The sequence below is a fragment of the Fusarium pseudograminearum genome, chromosome 1 (assembly GCF_000303195.2).
Source record: "Fusarium pseudograminearum CS3096 chromosome 1, whole genome shotgun sequence".
Lineage (NCBI taxonomy): Eukaryota > Fungi > Ascomycota > Sordariomycetes > Hypocreales > Nectriaceae > Fusarium > Fusarium pseudograminearum.
In genome coordinates this window covers 9,357,362-9,375,354 of record NC_031951.1, presented here as the reverse complement: position 1 = coordinate 9,375,354, position 17,993 = coordinate 9,357,362, and the positions used below count along the sequence as shown (strand labels likewise).

The 17,993-nt window shown below is 41.5% G+C and overlaps 5 protein-coding genes across 5 annotated transcripts, besides 24 other annotated features; 2 read left to right on the top strand and 3 right to left on the bottom strand.

Annotated features, from left to right (window-relative positions):
* Positions 1–1,758: 1,758 nt before the first annotated feature.
* On the top strand, positions 1,759–4,724 carry FPSE_03135 (uncharacterized protein; the record flags this gene model as incomplete). Its single annotated transcript, XM_009256254.1, has 4 exons — positions 1,759–1,980; positions 2,047–2,554; positions 2,609–3,350; positions 3,398–4,724. The coding sequence occupies 4 exons, from the start codon at positions 1,759–1,761 to the stop codon at positions 4,722–4,724; spliced, it is 2,799 nt and encodes a 932-aa protein (XP_009254529.1).
* Positions 4,725–5,073: 349 nt separating this feature from the next.
* FPSE_03134 (uncharacterized protein) lies at positions 5,074–7,462 on the bottom strand (the record flags this gene model as incomplete). Its single annotated transcript, XM_009256253.1, has 2 exons — positions 5,074–7,147; positions 7,245–7,462. The coding sequence occupies 2 exons, from the start codon at positions 7,460–7,462 to the stop codon at positions 5,074–5,076; spliced, it is 2,292 nt and encodes a 763-aa protein (XP_009254528.1).
* A 650-nt stretch (positions 7,463–8,112) lies between these two features.
* Positions 8,113–10,222, bottom strand: FPSE_03133 (uncharacterized protein; the record flags this gene model as incomplete). The annotated part of the gene is made up of 8 exons (XM_009256252.1): positions 8,113–8,136; positions 8,255–8,441; positions 8,492–8,618; positions 8,667–8,910; positions 8,958–9,868; positions 9,926–10,009; positions 10,104–10,125; positions 10,202–10,222. 8 exons carry the CDS (start codon positions 10,220–10,222, stop codon positions 8,113–8,115), a joined length of 1,620 nt encoding a protein of 539 aa, XP_009254527.1.
* Positions 10,223–11,736: 1,514 nt separating this feature from the next.
* FPSE_03132 (uncharacterized protein) lies at positions 11,737–12,588 on the bottom strand (the record flags this gene model as incomplete). The annotated part of the gene is made up of 2 exons (XM_009256251.1): positions 11,737–12,278; positions 12,333–12,588. The coding sequence occupies 2 exons, from the start codon at positions 12,586–12,588 to the stop codon at positions 11,737–11,739; spliced, it is 798 nt and encodes a 265-aa protein (XP_009254526.1).
* Positions 12,589–13,303: 715 nt separating this feature from the next.
* Positions 13,304–13,368: a repeat region.
* Positions 13,369–13,733: 365 nt separating this feature from the next.
* Positions 13,734–13,791: a repeat region.
* Positions 13,792–13,810: 19 nt separating this feature from the next.
* Positions 13,811–14,067: a repeat region.
* Positions 14,068–14,080: 13 nt separating this feature from the next.
* Positions 14,081–14,124: a repeat region.
* A 32-nt stretch (positions 14,125–14,156) lies between these two features.
* Positions 14,157–14,290: a repeat region.
* Positions 14,291–14,302: 12 nt separating this feature from the next.
* Positions 14,303–14,384: a microsatellite.
* Positions 14,385–14,394: 10 nt separating this feature from the next.
* Positions 14,395–14,565: a repeat region.
* Positions 14,566–14,671: 106 nt separating this feature from the next.
* Positions 14,672–14,713: a repeat region.
* Positions 14,714–14,754: 41 nt separating this feature from the next.
* Positions 14,755–14,797: a repeat region.
* A 48-nt stretch (positions 14,798–14,845) lies between these two features.
* Positions 14,846–14,961: a repeat region.
* Positions 14,962–15,066: 105 nt separating this feature from the next.
* Positions 15,067–15,094: a microsatellite.
* A 101-nt stretch (positions 15,095–15,195) lies between these two features.
* Positions 15,196–15,246: a repeat region.
* A 142-nt stretch (positions 15,247–15,388) lies between these two features.
* Positions 15,389–16,575, top strand: FPSE_03131 (uncharacterized protein; the record flags this gene model as incomplete). The annotated part of the gene is made up of 6 exons (XM_061988438.1): positions 15,389–15,393; positions 15,639–15,649; positions 15,719–15,731; positions 15,938–15,958; positions 16,472–16,485; positions 16,568–16,575. 6 exons carry the CDS (start codon positions 15,389–15,391, stop codon positions 16,573–16,575), a joined length of 72 nt encoding a protein of 23 aa, XP_061844449.1.
* Positions 15,534–15,559: a repeat region.
* Positions 16,156–16,180: a repeat region.
* Positions 16,189–16,224: a repeat region.
* Positions 16,376–16,627: a repeat region.
* Positions 16,628–16,858: 231 nt separating this feature from the next.
* Positions 16,859–16,916: a repeat region.
* A 124-nt stretch (positions 16,917–17,040) lies between these two features.
* Positions 17,041–17,150: a microsatellite.
* Positions 17,055–17,272: a repeat region.
* An 84-nt stretch (positions 17,273–17,356) lies between these two features.
* Positions 17,357–17,495: a repeat region.
* Positions 17,496–17,515: 20 nt separating this feature from the next.
* Positions 17,516–17,557: a repeat region.
* Positions 17,558–17,784: 227 nt separating this feature from the next.
* Positions 17,785–17,857: a repeat region.
* Positions 17,807–17,868: a repeat region.
* A 29-nt stretch (positions 17,869–17,897) lies between these two features.
* Positions 17,898–17,933: a repeat region.
* Positions 17,934–17,993: the final 60 nt, after the last annotated feature.

The following is a 17,993-nucleotide window of genomic DNA, read 5'->3' as shown; positions in this document are numbered from 1 at the left end:
GCTACCAGACCCTGGGTTTCTAGGGCAAGATAAGGCAAGGTCATACATACATGGGTTAACTATTGACCAATATATCACGACAGAACTTGAAGACTTTGGTTCGCAAAAGCCATCCGCGCGTGACTTGGTCAACTGGGCTTGTACTTGTCCGCAGTGGCGCTGTACATACTTCATGATTGCAAAGCCTCATATATAGGATGCAAACGGCAAAGAAATGCCGTACCAGCCTGCCCAGCCCGGCCCCGTACTCGGTGAAGCTTCATCAGTTCCACTCAGTAATTACTTGTTGTTGAATCCCAACAAGCTAACAGGTGATTAGTAGCCCGTATAGTGACGTGTCTCAGTCTCCGGTCGGGGTTTGTGGGCTCTTTGACCCTGGATGAATCTGCAACAAGGAATCTTGATGGGCCTTTTACGTACTACTGAGGGAGTCAGTTCATTGGCATCTAACGATGTAAAAGAAGGGTGTTGCAGAAGTCTTTTTCCAGTTCACTCTCTTCTTGGTGAGAAAATCATGGGTTACTATGTTGGGCACCAGCCTTGTACCACGCGGTTTGCATCCGATGATTTACATATCGCAAAGCCATCAGTCTTGAACAACATATGCATCACGGGTTTGGCCGAATAGTTCTGCAGCGTACCTGTCATCCAGAGATCTACACTAGAGAAGCTCAGACCAGCCCACGCGAGATAAAACCCAATTTTCATTAACAACCAGCTTGAAAGATTGGAGCTGATGCCCTACCAGAATCAATGAAACCGTGGTTGAAACAACCGACCAACCAGTGCGTAAGTGACACCAGCTAGCTCAGGGACTTTGGTATCCATATCACAAGAGTCGCAAAACTCTACTTGGTCCAGGCAACAGGTCAAAACAAATAAACAGACCGTGATCTAGACCTAGACCAGAAATAAATTAGCTAGTAAAGGGAAGAATTTCTCTTGTAATTTCCATTATCATTGTCTCCGCTCATATCGGCCAACTGACTGACTACTACTGCTAATTGTACGCTAAATACTTACGTACGGCAGTGGTGATGCGGCAACATACCTCACTTCTTGACCTTGTACCGCTTTCGACATATCAACAAGTGCGGAGTCTGTCATTTAACTACTTCCCAGGGTCTCACGAACTAATCGTCTAGCAGTGAGCATCGACCTCCATCATCCCCTTTCACTAGAACCCAGCCCAGTCTCCCCCGCTATATCGTCCTCTCTTACCCTGCATAGCCAGCCAGTGAGCCAATCATCAGCTATCATTGTCTGACCTTTGCCGTCAGGTCCTGGTTTTACTTGCCTTGCCCCTCCTTCCCTCACCAAGCCCACCTAGTAGGTACTGTACCTTGCTGTTTGACGTACATCCGTTCATACCTGACCATTCATCTGTACACAACCACTTTATCTGTGGTTCCCAAGAAACTCATACAGCATAATCATCTCACGACATCCAGTTGATATTCGGGCTGTGGTTATTCTCTGGCCAGCGCATCCGTATCATCCCATCACTCGGTTTCGATAAACCACCCACAATCCGTTATTTGAATCTACCATCATCGTTTCGCATCGCTTTCTCCCACGGCCGGCCCGTTCTTGTGCCTTGTTCCCGTTTCCGTTTCCGCTTCCGCTCCCGTTCTCTGTGTTTGTGACAGTGCCTTCTTCTCGGCCTACCGGCTTCACGACATCGACAACATCGGACATCGGATGCTTGCGCATAATCAAAGCCAAACCGTCTTGTAGGCGATTCCGCCAACGTGCCCAATGGATCCGGCAGACATCTTTCGACAAGGCTTCAGCCATGTCGCACCACGCCAAAATCCTGTTTTCATGGGCCATCCTCAGCATCACATGGCTCAATACCAACCGCAAATGCAACAGCAGACATTTAGAAAACCGATGCAGCAGGCCGACGAAACTTCAGATGGAGACGGTTCGGCCCACCGCATTGCCCACACTTTAACAGCCTGCTGCCGTTGCCGACAGGTACCTACTCACCCGCTTGCGCCGGCTTAAATATTTGAGTTTCCATGCTGACAAACTTTTGCGCAGAGAAAAACACGATGCGATCCTACCTTGCCCCGTTGTCTGCCGTGTGAAAGATCAGGGTCTACATGCGAATATTTAGATGCAGCCAAAGGTCGCAAGATCAATCGTCAGTATGTTATCAAGCTGCAGGACAAAGTTAGGCAGCTCGAAGCGGAGCTCAGTCAGTTCACGGACGATGAGAATGACTACCCCAAGAGTAACGAGGATATGGTACGACCCGGCGGGTTGGTTCGCCTTAATGGCGGTGACGAAACCCATCGGTATCTGGGGCCCAGTAGCGGAATTGCCATGACTCGTCTTGTCATGGAGCAAGCGAAGCGATACACAGATTCAAAGCGCATCTCCGATCTTATTCCCAGTGTTCGTACCAGGCAGGCTCGCATGCAGTCCATCCAGGTGACTGGACCTGCGGCTAGGCGAAAGAGCTATCCAATGGTCAGCGAGCACCCAGCGGAAAGCCTGCCAACAAGAGCTGTGGCGGACAAGTTATTAGAAATATTTAACCAAAAAGGTAAGATAACGAGAGATAAATTAAGAATTACCGTTTGATGCTAACGGATCGCAGCTCAAGTCTTCTGGCCTGTTTTGCACGAAAAAGACCTTTTGCAGGATCTTGACGCTGTCTACGATGGCGACAACGACCCATACCGACTCTTTGTCGTCAGAATGCTTGTAGCCATTAGCTTACAAAAGTTAGACACGCAATATGCTGGCCTAGCAGACAGTTACTATTTGGCGGCGATGAAATTACTGGAAGATGTCGTCCGCCAGAAAGACCTCAAGACGCTACAGTGCCTTGTACTCCTCGGGCAATACTCGCTTCTCACTCCCACGAGGATGCCAACTTACTACGTAATTGGTCTGGCGGCCAGGATATGCCAACAGGAAGGCCTGGCCAGTGAGAAGACCATATCAAGTGGCTACAACTCGGATCCCAAAACAATCGATATGCGACGACGAATTATCTGGACTGTGGCCGCCATGGAATACGGGTTGGCGCATAGCATGGGAAGACCCAACAACTTTGCGACAGGGGACGATCGATTGGACGTCGAATTCTTCGAATCTGTCGATGACGAGAATATTACTGACCAGGGCATCCAGCCCGGCCCACCCAGCGAACGCAAACTTGTTGCCATTCACTTTTACAAGATGAGAATGTATCAAGCAGAAATTCGAAGAGTGCTGTATGAGAAGAAGAAGGACGAGCCAAAGAACGACAGCCATCCATGGTACGCAAGAGTTGAGAGCATGAACAAGGAATGGCTGGATGCATCGCCCACAAAGCCTGACTGGTGCAAGCCTTGGTATGACCCCCATTCACGCCATATTGCCCATATCTAACATGCAACAGGTTCACTGGCCGGTATCACCAAATGAGGATTTTCATGTACAGGCCCTCTCCTCAAGTGCCAAAGCCATCACCTCGCGCCGCTGCAATTTGTTTCGAGAGCTCAGCATACATCATGCAGTTGAACTCCAAACAGATGGATAGCGGTGCAGATATCACGTGGGTTTTCCTCTTGACTGTGAATATGTCTCTCAACACACTCCTATGGGCCGTCTCATATCCCGAGGTACGACAAGCCCATCCTCGAAGCGAGGTTGAGAGCCTCATCAATACTTCCTTGGATGTTTTGGAACGCTGTGCAGAACGATGGCCAGGATCTGCATCAGCCTCACAACTTTACGCCATCTTCTCCAAAGCGTGCTTGCAGGGCTACGATGAACGACCCATGACCGGGCAGACAACGAACTTCTTCAACACGCCCCCATCCTTTGCAGACCCCAACTCCCCAGAAGCTTTCCAGAACAATGTTCAGCAAGCTTCTTATCAGAACGCACCCCAGTTCAACCAGATCTTCAACTCAACGCCGGAGGCCATGAACGCCTACGCTTTCGACCCCAACTTTCCTCCGCCTCAGCCTAGCTTCAGGTCCAACTCCATCTTTTTCAACCCTGCTAGCAATGAACCCACAGGTCGGAGATTCTCGTATTTCCCCCCAGACTTCATGCAACCTGGTGAAACTATGATGGACGACCCGACACCGCCAGCCACTACAACACCCGAGCAGCATATGACTTCGCCTCCAGATCATCTTTCCGAGCAGCTTCCGACGCCTCCAGATTCCGTCCCCACTGGCAATATGGCGACACCAACACCTAGCAATACATTGTCGCCTCAAAACACTATAACGACCCATCCGACGCCAATCATGCAAAATGCGTCGCCGATTGGGATGGTACCTGTGCAGAACGGCATGTCACCACCCATTAAGATCGAGCCATCTCAACAAGGTCCTATGTTTGCTGTACCACCAAACCCCCACTCTGTTCCTCAACAACGGCCTCTGCCTGCACTAAGCAATACCACCAATTGGTTCTCGCCTCCTGCGCCGTTCATCAACCCGTATACATTCAGCAACATGAGCAATAGCTTCTTCAACGATTCTTTAGCTCACCCTGGGAATTACGGCGACATGTCAAACTCTGGCCTCGGACTGCAGAATGTTAATGGTGGAAATGCTGCGGTTCCTCAATTCGACTACGGCTTTGCTCGCCACGGTAGTCTCACGCAATCTCAGCAACTCGAACTTATGAATGTTCTGGAGACGGAGGGTATGGGCGACATCGATGCTTTCCTGAATGGAGGGACGGTGCCGACTAACAGATGGTACTGAAGACTTTAGGACTTGGGATACAATGGCGCCACTGGTTGAATAGTATCATAAGGTAGATAAGCATGGAAAGAGTTTCTCGAGAGTATCAGTAGCATTAGATATCGTTTATAAGAACAATAGGTTATAGAATTAGTTTTTGCTTAGTCGCGATGTATACTGTCTATATAACCCTCCCAATCATAATATGCCCTGCTATTATGCTTATAGCACAAGTTCCCAAACTCATCATAAGGTTACAACCCATTCTCGTAATAATAAGAGATTCCGGGAAGCTGGCCAATCTATTAGTTAACTACGTGGCCAATAAATTGCTACTCAAGTAACGCCAGATCACGGAGAGATGGTCTAGTTACGATACTGTCGCTGCAGTGTCTTTGAGATTCATCTTTTTCGCAGAGTCAGCCAATGTGTCTGTCTTGCCTTCGGGCCGCTTGGTCTTCTTCTTGCGCCTTGTGGTGCTTGTGACAACGGGTGCTTCGCAAACCCACTGCGCAATCATGGTAGCCCTCGCAGTACAAACAGGGTAGAATTCGCTGTCGTCAACAACCCATCGCCTCGGGCGTCCGTCGGCATTAGATGTACCATCGGGCGGGGTGGCAGCGGCAGCGGCAGCACGGTCTTCCAGCTCTGCGCGCTTCTCCTGAGCTTCGATGGCTGCGCGGAACGTATCCTCATCGCAAACTCTCTGGTCGCTGAGAGCGACGCGGACTCGCTGATCGCGCTCGCGCATGCGTTGTCGGCGCTGGTCCTCAGGGCTTGGCACAGATTTCGCCGTGTTGGGGGTACCATTGATCAGAGATGCGGCGGCGGCAGCAGCCTCCTTACGAGAGGCGCCCGTGTTCGCACTTGTGGCACCGTGTTGGAGGGGGTCGTAGTGGAAAGGGAGCGGCGCGGGCGTACAGAGAGTGTCCCATGATGCGCTAAGTTGGAGCCAGCTGTCGTCAGCGCGGCGGAGGACTTCTAACCAGTCAGACCGAGCTGGAGAGCGGCATGCCTGGAAGATCGGGTACCCATCAGCTAAGCGGATCAGTCGCGCCGCCATGTAAGTGTGGCGCTGGAGCTCCTTGGCTGATGTCTGGATGAGGCAGTGACAAAGGAGGAGCGAGTGGAGAGCATCGGTCATAAGGGGATGATAAGTTGACCCTTCGCACACTTTCGGGCTATCTGACGAGTAAGTTTGTTTCTCGGGATTTGTGACATCTTCATTAGGATAAGGGGGCAGGTCTGAGGGAGGGACAGCGGCGAAGAGCTCGGCGAGGGTGTAGGTGGTGTGTGGTTCGAGGAGGTATGTTGCTTCAGACGGTCGAGGATTGCGTGAGCCTTGTGCGGACAGGTTCACGCGGTCATTGAAATCCTTGACGATTAGGTTTGGCAGATTGGGCGCGTACTCGAAGTGCGATAAGAAGGCGAGCAAGTCTCTGAGCGCCCACTTTGCGTATTTCTTGACAAGCTTTCGCGCTTCGGTCTGTTTACGAAGAGAGTTTTCGTCCTGCTCCTGAGAGTCCTGGCCGTTGGTTTCTGCACTTGGTTTACCGTTTGGTTTGTCTGTATCTGCATGACCATTCTTTTCTTGAGCTGAAGAGAGGCCGTCTTCAATGTGTTGACAGGCTAACGACAGGTACGTTGTGGCACGTAGGAAGGATAGCTGGATTTCCAAGCTAGTCGGCTGATCTTTCTCTGCCGGGACAACCTCCTGCCGCCAACGTTTACCTGTATGCGACAGCTTTGAATTGGCTTCATCATTTGGCCTGTGGGGTTGTTGATGTATTCGACACACCGCAAGGGCGGTTGTCAGATCATGAGCAGCACCCTCGTAATCTTCTTTGAAGGTCCTGACGATGGCACGAGTGCGCAGGGCCTCGCTCTCGTTGGGTCTCTCAGCTATGATCTCCGTCAATGACTCTAGGCTTGTAGACTCGGCCATTTGACGGGAAGGGATCTTCTCATGAAAGAAATGCACATATCTAGCATCGAGATCCTGTGGGTTGCGTTGCAAGACTACGGCGCCAATTTCCTCTATTGTTGATGCGCCCTGCATTGTCGCAACGCTGCAAGCTATTTCGTCCAGATGGTACGCGCGGCTAAGCTTCTGACTGGCCTGCTCTCTCATCTGCGACTTGCGCTTGTGGCTCAATTTCATCCCATGGCCTGGACCTGTCATGCCCATCATTGACATGGGCGATGAGCCGGGCAGACCGCCGTGTAAGTTGGTCAAAACGGGCGAGGCAATGTCACTAGCAGCTCTCACGGCGAGGTTTGTGGCTTCGTCAACGAGACGGCGGATCTTGAGCAGGTCGAATAGTACGGCCGGGTCGATAGGACGAGGTCGTGGGGTGTTGTAGTTGATGCTTGCGATTGTTTCGAGGATCTCGATAGGCATCTGCAGCCAAGGCCCATGGTAGGAGGATATGTACCGCCAATGCCTAGTAAGGTTGAGCGTCAATATGTCTGTCGTTCACCCAACAAATCGCAAAGGGCAGCTTATTGAGCAGATCCGGCAGCGCAAAGATTAGGACCTACTTGTTCCGACAAATGTTAAGTGTCTGCGAAGAAGCTGTCGAGGGCAATTCCTTGGACGCCTTTGGCTTCTTCTTCTGACCTCCATTTGTACTTGAATTTGTGGTCGCAGTGGTGGAAGATTGTGTTTGTGTTTGCGTTTGCGAAGCTTCGTCAAGGGTCGCATTCTGCCCCTCACCACCAGCAGGAGCAGCAGCTTGCTTGCTCTTTTTCTTTGCCATTTTCACGATTGGGTTGGCAGCATAGGTGCTACAAGCAAGAACAGATCATATGTATGCATGCACGTGCAATGGCAGCGCGCAGGTCGCATACGTAGATACGCTCAAGGGTGTGGGCTGGAATTGGCGACGTGGGGTATAGGTAGAGAATCTGATCGCGATGATTTCATGAGGGACGAGATGAGATGGCGAGAAAAAAATAAAGAGAAGAAAAAAGTTGAAATACTAGTCTCGCTTATTTATGTTACAAACGATATAGAATAACGTGAATAATGAGACTAGAAATACGTAAACAAGACAATATCTCGGTCTACACTGAATTTGTGTTTGCTCGGGTTTGTGAATTGTCGCTGTTTCTTTCAGTGAAGTTGTTGCTATGATGAAATCACGTGAAGGTACGATGTTAACAGCCTGTAAGAAGGTGCCTACTAGCGGCAACCAAGAATAATACAAAGAAAGCTCAACTTGTGTTTCAAACTTGAATTCAATTCTTTTAAATTAATATCTTTAACAAAAACCAGCCACGAGGTTTTACGTCAAGCAAATGAATAACTTGACAGCGAAGCATTATTGCTTGCGTGGTAGAGTGACATTTGACATGGATATTGAGCATGATCCATGTATAAGTCATGACCAAGCATATGCAAGATCTCTCAATTGTTCCCGATTCGTACAGACTGTAGGGGCTAAACATATCTCAGCCTGAATGTCTTTTCAATATTCCATACATTAGTACCGATGTTCAATCTGGCTAGAAAGCTGACACTGCCTTAGTGAGCACTCCCTCTAGCTCACTATATGCTCCATGTCAGATACATTGCGCATCGAATAGAGAAAGGCCTCTCGTAAAGGTAACTCGTTCGATGACCCCATCAATAATGGCATGACTGTGCTTTTGAAAATGAACTGGTTTTGTAGAAATGAGACAAACGCCTCTATATCCCGTTTGGTAGTCATGGCACCCAAACTTGCACGAACGATACTGTTTTCGTCAGTAATTGTCGCTGAACTATCAGATCTGAACAAACATACCCAGTAGGCTTGTTGTGTACGACTGCCATTTCTGTTGAACCACAGGCATGACCACTTGAAAAGATGCGATCCCATTCCCATTCTTCATATTTCAAGGCTTGCGCCACTCCGCCAGGACAGCAAACGCCTAGGTGTCAGTCAGTAGCCGTAATTCATACCAACACGATACACTCACCTCCTGCTCGGATATATACTCCAGCTTTATTGGCAAGCCTTTCCACCTCAGTCCAAGGCACGTATGAACCATCCTCCGTCATGACGTTGAAAGCAAAAGTCGGCCCTTGTGCTGAAGGATCGCCGTACCTGGCAGGGTCATCGGCGTATAGTTCGATTACTGGCAGCCCATTTCGATGCTTGAGATCCGCTAGTCTTTCGTATAACGAACGAGAGAGGTAGCAACAGTGACGAGATATGATATCCTGTGAGTGTTAATTTAACTCCTTTATGAGGTCATGATGTAGCTTACCATGGAGCCATACAGCCTGAGATGTGTATCAATCGCAATACCAAGCGCCAGTATACTGTGAAACGGTAGTGTACCATCCTCGAGCCCTTCGTGGATATCCCACGACATGTACTTGTTCCCAAGACCAGGCACCTTCTTCATAACACGAGTATCCTGCAATGGCGACAACTGGGCCACCGTCCCCCCACCAAAATACCTTCGCAGACACAATACATGCCCAGAAGCTCGTCTCACAACCAGAGCTCCCAAGTCAGGAAACCCAAAAATCTTGTAAAAGGAGAGACAAGTAAAATCAGGCGCACCTGAAGGGTCTTCGAATAAGGAACTCAAGGAACTCGTCATGGCCAAAGCCGCTGCGTCAAAAAGGGTATAGGTATTTCGGAGTTGAGGGTGTTTACGAATCCTCCTCGGCCAACTCTTGGGTAAGCGTCGTCCACTAAGATTCGACTGACCCGGATATGCGAATAAGCCCAGGCTCGGTGGTTTTCCTTTTTGGGTCTGACAACTAAAAGGTCGAGAGATCCAGTCCTCAACACTCTCATCATCGTCAAAGCAATGATATTCTCCTGCTGCGAGTGCCCGAATCCCAATGAGGCTCGTGTGCGCTTCACTATGACATCCGTACCAGAAGCCTTTGGTCGGCGTCTTTTCTCCCAGGTCGCGAAATGCGTCAGCAACAAGCTTTATAGCTGCTGTAGCGTTGGCAACAAACACAAGATCAAAGTGTTCTGGGTCGGCGCCTATAAAATCGAGTGTCTTTGCGCGAATGCTGTCCACCATCTCGCCGGACAGTTTTGCCGGTAGGTTTTCAGAGTGCGGGTTACCCCAAAGGTTGCCTATCATCGCCCGCGAGAAGCCGGTTATAAGAGACCTCGCATATATGGTGGCTCCTCCGTGATCAAGATAAGCCCCTGTAAGAGCCGGCATTAGTAGAGCCGAAGGGTGAGGGCAGGTGAAATTCGACACACCTTGGGCCATATTAGGATATTCGTCATCTCGAAAGTCTTCGACCGACTGGCTATACTCCATACCCTTTCGAGCTGTATGTAATCCTGAAAGAGTTTCTATAGTAGTATCTGTGTTCGTCTGGACTCGGCGTCAGTACAAGAACGGATAATAAACTCGGAGACATATCGGACAAGTTACGGGTTGGGAGTGGCATAACTGGCTGTTATTATAGAGTGGAATAATAGTCAAAGTATAAAGACACAGACCCATATGCGCGAGTTGCAAATATGACATACCATTGTTGAGAAGAAAGCCATGTTAGAACTAGAAGCAATAGAGGACGAGGCGATGGACACGTCTCTGATGTTAGAGGAGCTGAGACAGCTTTGAGATACAAACGATCCACTGGAGGTGATTGAGACAAGAGACAGATGACAAATGTGGATTGTTCATGTGTTCTGACTGGAATCAGGAAATTGACTTCTCAGATCCTTTTCGGGACGGACAACAATTGGCTTGCTTGGACCGAGTATCCAACCAACGTTATCATACGGCAGCCTCTGTCAGATCAACTCTTCAGCTCAACTTGACTGACTATAACTAGCCCGCCACACACATGTCAAGGGCACTGCTCGATTTTTATTCTCTTTAACTGGAATTCATAACCGACTACTTGCAGACGAACTCTGAGGAGATGTAGCCAATCGTCAATCCTCCAAGTGAGGCGATGCTACAAGCTCCATGGGGGGACTTGCAGTCTGACAGTGCCCAGGCGGCTGAGAACAAGAAATGCCAGGTTCAGGTTCCTCCAGCTGAGACATAGACTCGGACTAAAAGTTATTGATCCCTTGACTGTCAGCCCTAGTGCTTGCTGCATTACGCTAGGCCCGGGCCTCAGACTGTTGATTCGAGGAGATTTTGGAGACAGGATGTAAGCAGTGCTGTAATGATGATTTCATTGGGGGCTGTATCTAAAAAGGGGGCAGCAGTTGGGTGGCATCATATTAAATAGGAAGCAGAGAACATTGGCGTGCCATAGATGTCTCTCAGCATCTGTAAGATCACATCATGTATTGAGACTGGATACAGCAGAATGCGGAACCCAGAGTTCCGATGAACTGGAACGGTCATTTTTAGCTTCTAATTATACAACAGTAGATACGATACACAATTTATACCAAATATTGACCAGGCCCTTGCAACCAAAACTCAGCAACCCTTGCACTCTCTGTGGGGTATCATTGATGAATCATATAAAATTACTTGTCGATCCCCCATGGCCCTGTAGGCACTCTGAATGAGCCAATTTTACTGGCGAGGAAACACGACATCTGACATGACAGAAAGCTAAATAATAAGTAAGACCAATGATCAACTATGGATCCTGCTAAGTGTAGATCAAGTTTAACTTGACTGACATCCATGAGCAGCATAAGAACTATAATATATTGCAAGCATCCTACTATATCAAGCATCTTGCTGCAACGGTTTATCATCGTCTTTTTACACTTTGGTCTACGAATCATTTGCTCGCTGTGCCTGGCAGCTTCAACGCTCCAAGCCTCGAACCGTTGACCCTAACAGCCGACTTGCATATTCACTACACAAAACGCCACACCCTTGACAACCATCGTAATCGGAAAGTATTCATTTTATTTTCTTTGTCTGTCCGCGGCCCTAAAACACCCCTGCAGCTAGTACTAGTAGGCATTGTCAGGTAAGAAATATGAACAGTAACATGCCCTGATACTAGAACGGAAATAAATGTACAGTAAACGAATCGAAAAACATCACGCCTTGGTCACGGACCCACTTCCACCGCTGGCTTCAATTACAGAGCGAAAGCGAGCGCAAAGACACCGGCCAGAGCCAGGTTGATTGGCACAGCCATAGAAGAGCCTGCGTTGGGGCCAACGACGTCGATCGCAGTAGAAGTGGGAGCAGAAGTCACGCCAGAAGTCGCAGTAGAGGCCGGTACTTTAGAGCTGGGAGTGGGTGTCAACGTGACAGTCTCGGTGGGAGTAGGCAGATATCCCGGGGCGGAGTAAGACTCATTGGTGGCAGGAGGTTTGATCTGAGAGACAAAGTTGGCGCATGTGATGCGAGTCTTGTTGGCATAGTGAAGGACGAAGGAGCGGTTGCCAAAGAAGGCACCGATACCCTCCTTGGTGGAAGCGTAATAGTCGATGTACTCGGTCTCGAAGGGGTCGCTTGTGATCTTTCCATGCTTGCCACTGTTGTCTCCGACCTGGCAAGATTCAGGCTTCTCGGCATCACAGGGAGGATCCTCGCCGCGCGCAAATGGGTCGAGATGAGCGAGAGTCGCAGTACAGTTGCCGTTGTCAGGGACAGGATCAACGTGAATGTGGTAGGCTTTTTCAAGGTTAGAATGTATATACTATATCGAAATACTTCGGCTGGACTTACTGAAAGGTCCACCCTCCTTGGGGAGGTTGCTGAACTTGACCATAAACTTCACACCCTGACCAGAGTCGGTAGCCTGGGCGTGGATGTAGCCCTTGACATTTCCATCGATGGCAGCATCCTTGAAGAAGGGCTCCTTGGGTAGAGTGGCCTTGAATCCAACGCCAGGAGGGTTGTCGTTGACTCGAGGAGCATCCTGAGCAACAGTCTGGCCGGCACAGGCCGAGAGAAGAACTGCTGCGAGAGCTTGAGCGCGCATTTTGAGTGAGTTTATGATAAAAAAGAGTAGGTATGTGTTGTATGTAGCTGTAAGCGAGCAGGTGGTGCAACTAGAGGTACCTAGTTGCAATATTTAAGAAGAACGAGCGAACCACTAGGGTCTGGCAAATTAATTAAGGTGCTGAGACTGGCTCAAAAGTGAATCAGTAATTTAGGTAGACCGAGGTGAAAAGCTGCAGTTAGAGTGACAGTAACAAAGCAGGACGGGAGGGAGGAAGGCTGACAGGCGTGGGCTCTATATATAGCGGGAGGCGCTGAAGCTTCCAATCGCCAAGCCTGAAGCGTCATCACTGGTTTGGCGGCGTTGACTAGGATCATTTTGCACGGCGATTATTCAACAACCAAACTAGACCGAGAAACAAGCTTGACAGGGGATGGATGTTGCGGCAAATGAGATGCTGAATGCCGCGCCTAAATTGAAGGCAATACGGTCACCAAAGTCCCTGTTTCCATGGTCTCCGGTTCTAGCGGTCCATCACTTGGCAGGCGCAAAAGCCAGCAAGAGGCTCTAGACCTTGACCTTTTTGACCGTTCCCAACGAATAGACTGGATTGTTCAACTACAAACGCGGGGACGACGATCCATTCTTTTGGAGCCCTGCAGCATGCAATAGTCTCTTGGGAATGGGATGTCAGCCCAACGATTGGTGCTCACGGCTCATGGTTCCGCGAGAGCCCGTATTCACTGTCAACGTGGCTTAGCTCTGCATCGCTCTGCTGCGCTGTGCTCTGCTTTGTTTCGCTCTGCTTTGTTTTACTTTTTGCTTGTTTCAACAGGCCACGCCCATGTCATGGCACAAAACCATACTCTCTCTTCCGAGCCCCGTGTTTGCTAGAGACAGTGCGTCGCTGACAAGAGGGAGGGAGGGAGGGCTGTGTTACCTTGCACAGATAGCCACGGACCTGAATAACATTTAGGTCGTGATCGGCAAGTCGTTATTTTAACGAAAAAGATATAATAGAGGATTAGCATACTATTACTAGAACGAATTTAACTAATTTTAATGCCTAATCCTATTTTATTAAAAGTAAATAAGTTATATAAGCTATTAATATATATCTTCTTTAGTTATACCCTTTCTATTATAGTATTTTAATAACTTTTCCTTAATTAGGCTACTTAAGGTATAAATTTTACTATTTTATTAATACTTTAAATTTAAAGTATTAATATTATAATATAAGGATCTTTTAATAAGATCCTTATTATATCTTTATTTAATTTATATAGGAAAATTAGCTATTTTTAATATATTTTAAAGATATTATATCTTTTTAAGTTATTAGCTTTAATAATATTATAATATAAAATATAATATTTATTATTATAGCTTTTATTATTAAAAAAGCTATCTTTTTAAGTTATTAATATAAAGATTATTATTATATATAAAGATTTTATTTAAATTAGTAAATTATTAACTTAAAAGGGTTATTTAATATATAAATATATATAATAACTCTCTTAAAGGGATTAAACTTAAGATTTTATAAGTTATTTTAATTAAATAAATATACCTTTAAAAGCTTATATAAATAGCTATAAGAGAATATAATATTACTATTAATATAATATTAATTATTAAAATAGAAAGTTATAATTATTTTATATATCTTTAATTAATTAGTTAGCTAATAAGTTATAATATATTTCTTTTATATCTTATAAAGAATTATTTTAAAGGTAATATAAAATATTATTAATCTTTTAATATTATTATTTATTATTTTTATTATACTATTAAGTAATAATTATATATTATTAAAAGTCTTATTAGATAAAAAGGTATTAATATTTAATAGGTATATTAATATATTTAATAGTATATATATATATATTAAGATTTTACTTAAAGAGTAATAGTATTTTTAAAATTATAAGGGTATAATTATATAGAATATACTTATTACTATATAATTTAATAGTATATTTATATATATCCTTATTAATAATAAAAGAAGCTTATATAATACCTAGTTAATAAGGATTATATTAATAGGTAAATTTTTAATATTAAAAGGATAATATTACTTTAGTAATATAGGCTTTAATATATAAAAGGGTATTTTTATATTATATATTAATTAGATATATTATCTTAATAACTAAAGAGGTATATTAAGGAGGCTATTAATAAAAAAAGAGCTATATAACTTTTAATATATTTAACTTTAAATTATTATTAAATAGGTTTTTAGCTATATAAAGTGAAAATTTATAATACTTTAAAGTAACTCTATAAAATATTAGTTTATCTATTAAATAAAGATTATATATACCTATTATAAGCTTTAGAATTTTATTTAAAAGTAAAAAAATACTAATAAAAATAAAGATTATCTTATTATATAAAGAGAGGCTATTAATAAGATAATTCTAAAAAGGGCTCTATAAAATCTTTATAGTTATATTACTAATTTAAATTAGGATTAATACTATAGATATATAGAGGAGAAATATAATAATAATAAAAATACTAATAATAAGGATATTTATATAAATAGGAAAGCTATAGAAGATTTTAGTATTAAAGATATAAGTTAAAGGGTTATATTATAAATAAATTACTCATTTAATCCATTAAGAGATATAAGTTTAATAGTAAAAAAAAAAAAATATTATAATAGTATATAAAAAACAGTAGGTAGGTTAATAAGCTATAGGACTTAATAAAGCGAAACCTTAATATTAGTATTTAAGCTCTAAAGTTATTTTGAAATATCTTTCCTTTCTTAATATAAAATAATAAGAATAGAAAAATCATTAAAAGAATAATCGAAATGCTGTAAGTATATAAGTCACCCCCTTAAGCGCTTATAAAGAAGTAAGCTAACTAGAAATAGCCCTAAAAAAATACCTTATTAATTAAATCTTAACCTTAATAATACTAGCCTTAAGGCTAATATATATAAATATAGCTTCTGCTTTAATAATATAATATATTTTATTAAGAGGCTAGCAGATAATTAAGCTATCGCTAAGGAGTTATGCTAATTAACCTATAATTAGTATAAGCTATATAATTATTAGTAAGGTTAAAGGTATAGTAATAAGGTTAATATTACACTAGCCTAGTTTAGTTATAAGGTCTTATACTGCCTATATCTTAGTCGGGTTAATAAGGTCAGTTAGGTTATAGGTAAGGAATAGCAGCTAAATACGCTATATTTAAAGCTTAATTAAGGGATCTAATATTTAAGGGAAGAAGATATATTCCTTGAAGTAATATAAGGAAAAGAGTATATTAAGTAGGTAATATACCTTAAGATATTTGTAGTTAATGCTAGGGAGTTTAGGTATTCCTAGGTTTAGTAAATATTGATTAGTAGGCCCTTTAGCTGCGCTAGGCTGTAAGATACTGTAGTTAGAGGTAGCTAGTTAATTCGAAATGATATTAAGGTTAGTAGGAAGCTTAAAGCTAAAGCGAAAGCTTGCTTATACCTGGTGTTAGGTTAGTCATATAGCAAGTCATGTGCCGATGCCGAGTGATATTGAATGATGCCGTGTGACAATCAGTAATTTAACGGTAGATTTAACTGTAGAAGGGTTATATTATATATATATTATATAAAGGCTAGGCTAATTAATATAAAAATTAGTAATTTAATTATAATAAGGCTATTTAGCTTATATTTTTAAGCCTTAAAAAAAGCTAAGATTATAGTAATTATATTAATTTCTATTATTAAGGTAATTAAAAATAGAAAATCAGTTATTAGCCTTATTAACCTTATTATAGCCTTATTAATAGATACCTTAATAAAACCTATAAAATAGTAATAAAAAAGAAAAATAAAGTGATATTTAGTATATTTAAGGTTAAATTATTATAAAAATTATTTATTTTTTTATTTTTTTAATAGTTATATTACTAAAGGTAATATATTTTCTATTTAAATTAATATTAAGGTATTACTTTTTATAACTTATAATATTTAAAATAAAATAATATTTAATAGTATTTTAATATAAATAAAAGGCTTTAATTATAATTACTTTACTTTCTTTAAAATTAATTTCCTTTATTAGCTTTTTTCTTTACTAGTTAATATCTTATTTCCTTTATTAATATTATAGATAAGGTTAATTTCTTTATTTAATTACTCTTTTAATAATACTTTCTTTATATCTATATCCTCTTTATAGTTATTTTATATTATAGTAGCTATAAGTATAATTAGCTTTTATATAAATTTTACTAATTAGAGCTTAAAAAGTCTAAAAATTGCCTTTCTATTAAAAATTACCTCTTTTATATTATTTATATTAACTTTATAGGTTTATTATTATAAGACTTATTATATTATAGAGGTATAATTAGTAATTAACTATATAAATAGGCCTAATAATCCTATAATAGTCTTTACTTTAGTAATCTTTAAAGTAAATATATTTAAGTAGTAAACTTATTAATAAGAGCTTTTATTAAAATATAAAATAATAATATATTATTTTTATAAATTTATAAATATTATAAGAGTATTTATTAATATTAATACTATTAATAATAATATAAGCTATAATAATAGCTATAATAATAGTTCTTTATTATTTTTATTTATAAATAATTTAAATTTATTATTTTTTTAATTTAAATTAATATTTTTAAGCTTAATTAAATTATTAGCCTTATATATACTTATACCTATAGCTTTATTATTATTAAAAATAGTAATATATAAATAAGGTTATAAAAGCCTATTAAATTTTAATTATTAGCTTAATACCTTAAATAACTAATTATAAGCTAATTATTACTTATTAAATATTTTAACTTTTTTATTATTTAGGCTATAATATATATTACTTTTTATAGTAATTATAAAAAATATCTAATACTTTACTTAAAGATTCTTATAATATTATAATAGTTTTTTTATATTATAAGGCTAATAAGGCTATTAGGCTTATAGCTTTAATAAAATTAACTTTATTATAAATTTTAAAAAGGCTAACTTTATTAATTTAAATAGTCCCTTAATATAGGCTTTAATAAGATATTTAAAGAATATTATAATAGCCTCTAAAGACTAATATAAATATATTATTTTCCTTATAAGGCTTCCTTCTTTAACTTTAATAGAAAATATAAAGATTTTAATTAGTCTTATAAATAGAGGTATTATTATAATTAATAAGATTAAGCTTAAGGATTAGCTTTATAACTAGATTAAAGATATATTAAAGGTAACTTTAAGTTATAATATCTTAATTACTAATTTAATTATATAAATATCTTAATATAATAAGGTTATAATTAGCCTATAGAGTATATAAAGGTAAGTCTTCTATATTATATTATATTTATTATTATTAGATAAAAAAGGCAATAAGCTATTTAAGTTATATAGAGGCTAATATAGCTTTTTAGGTATATTAGCTAGT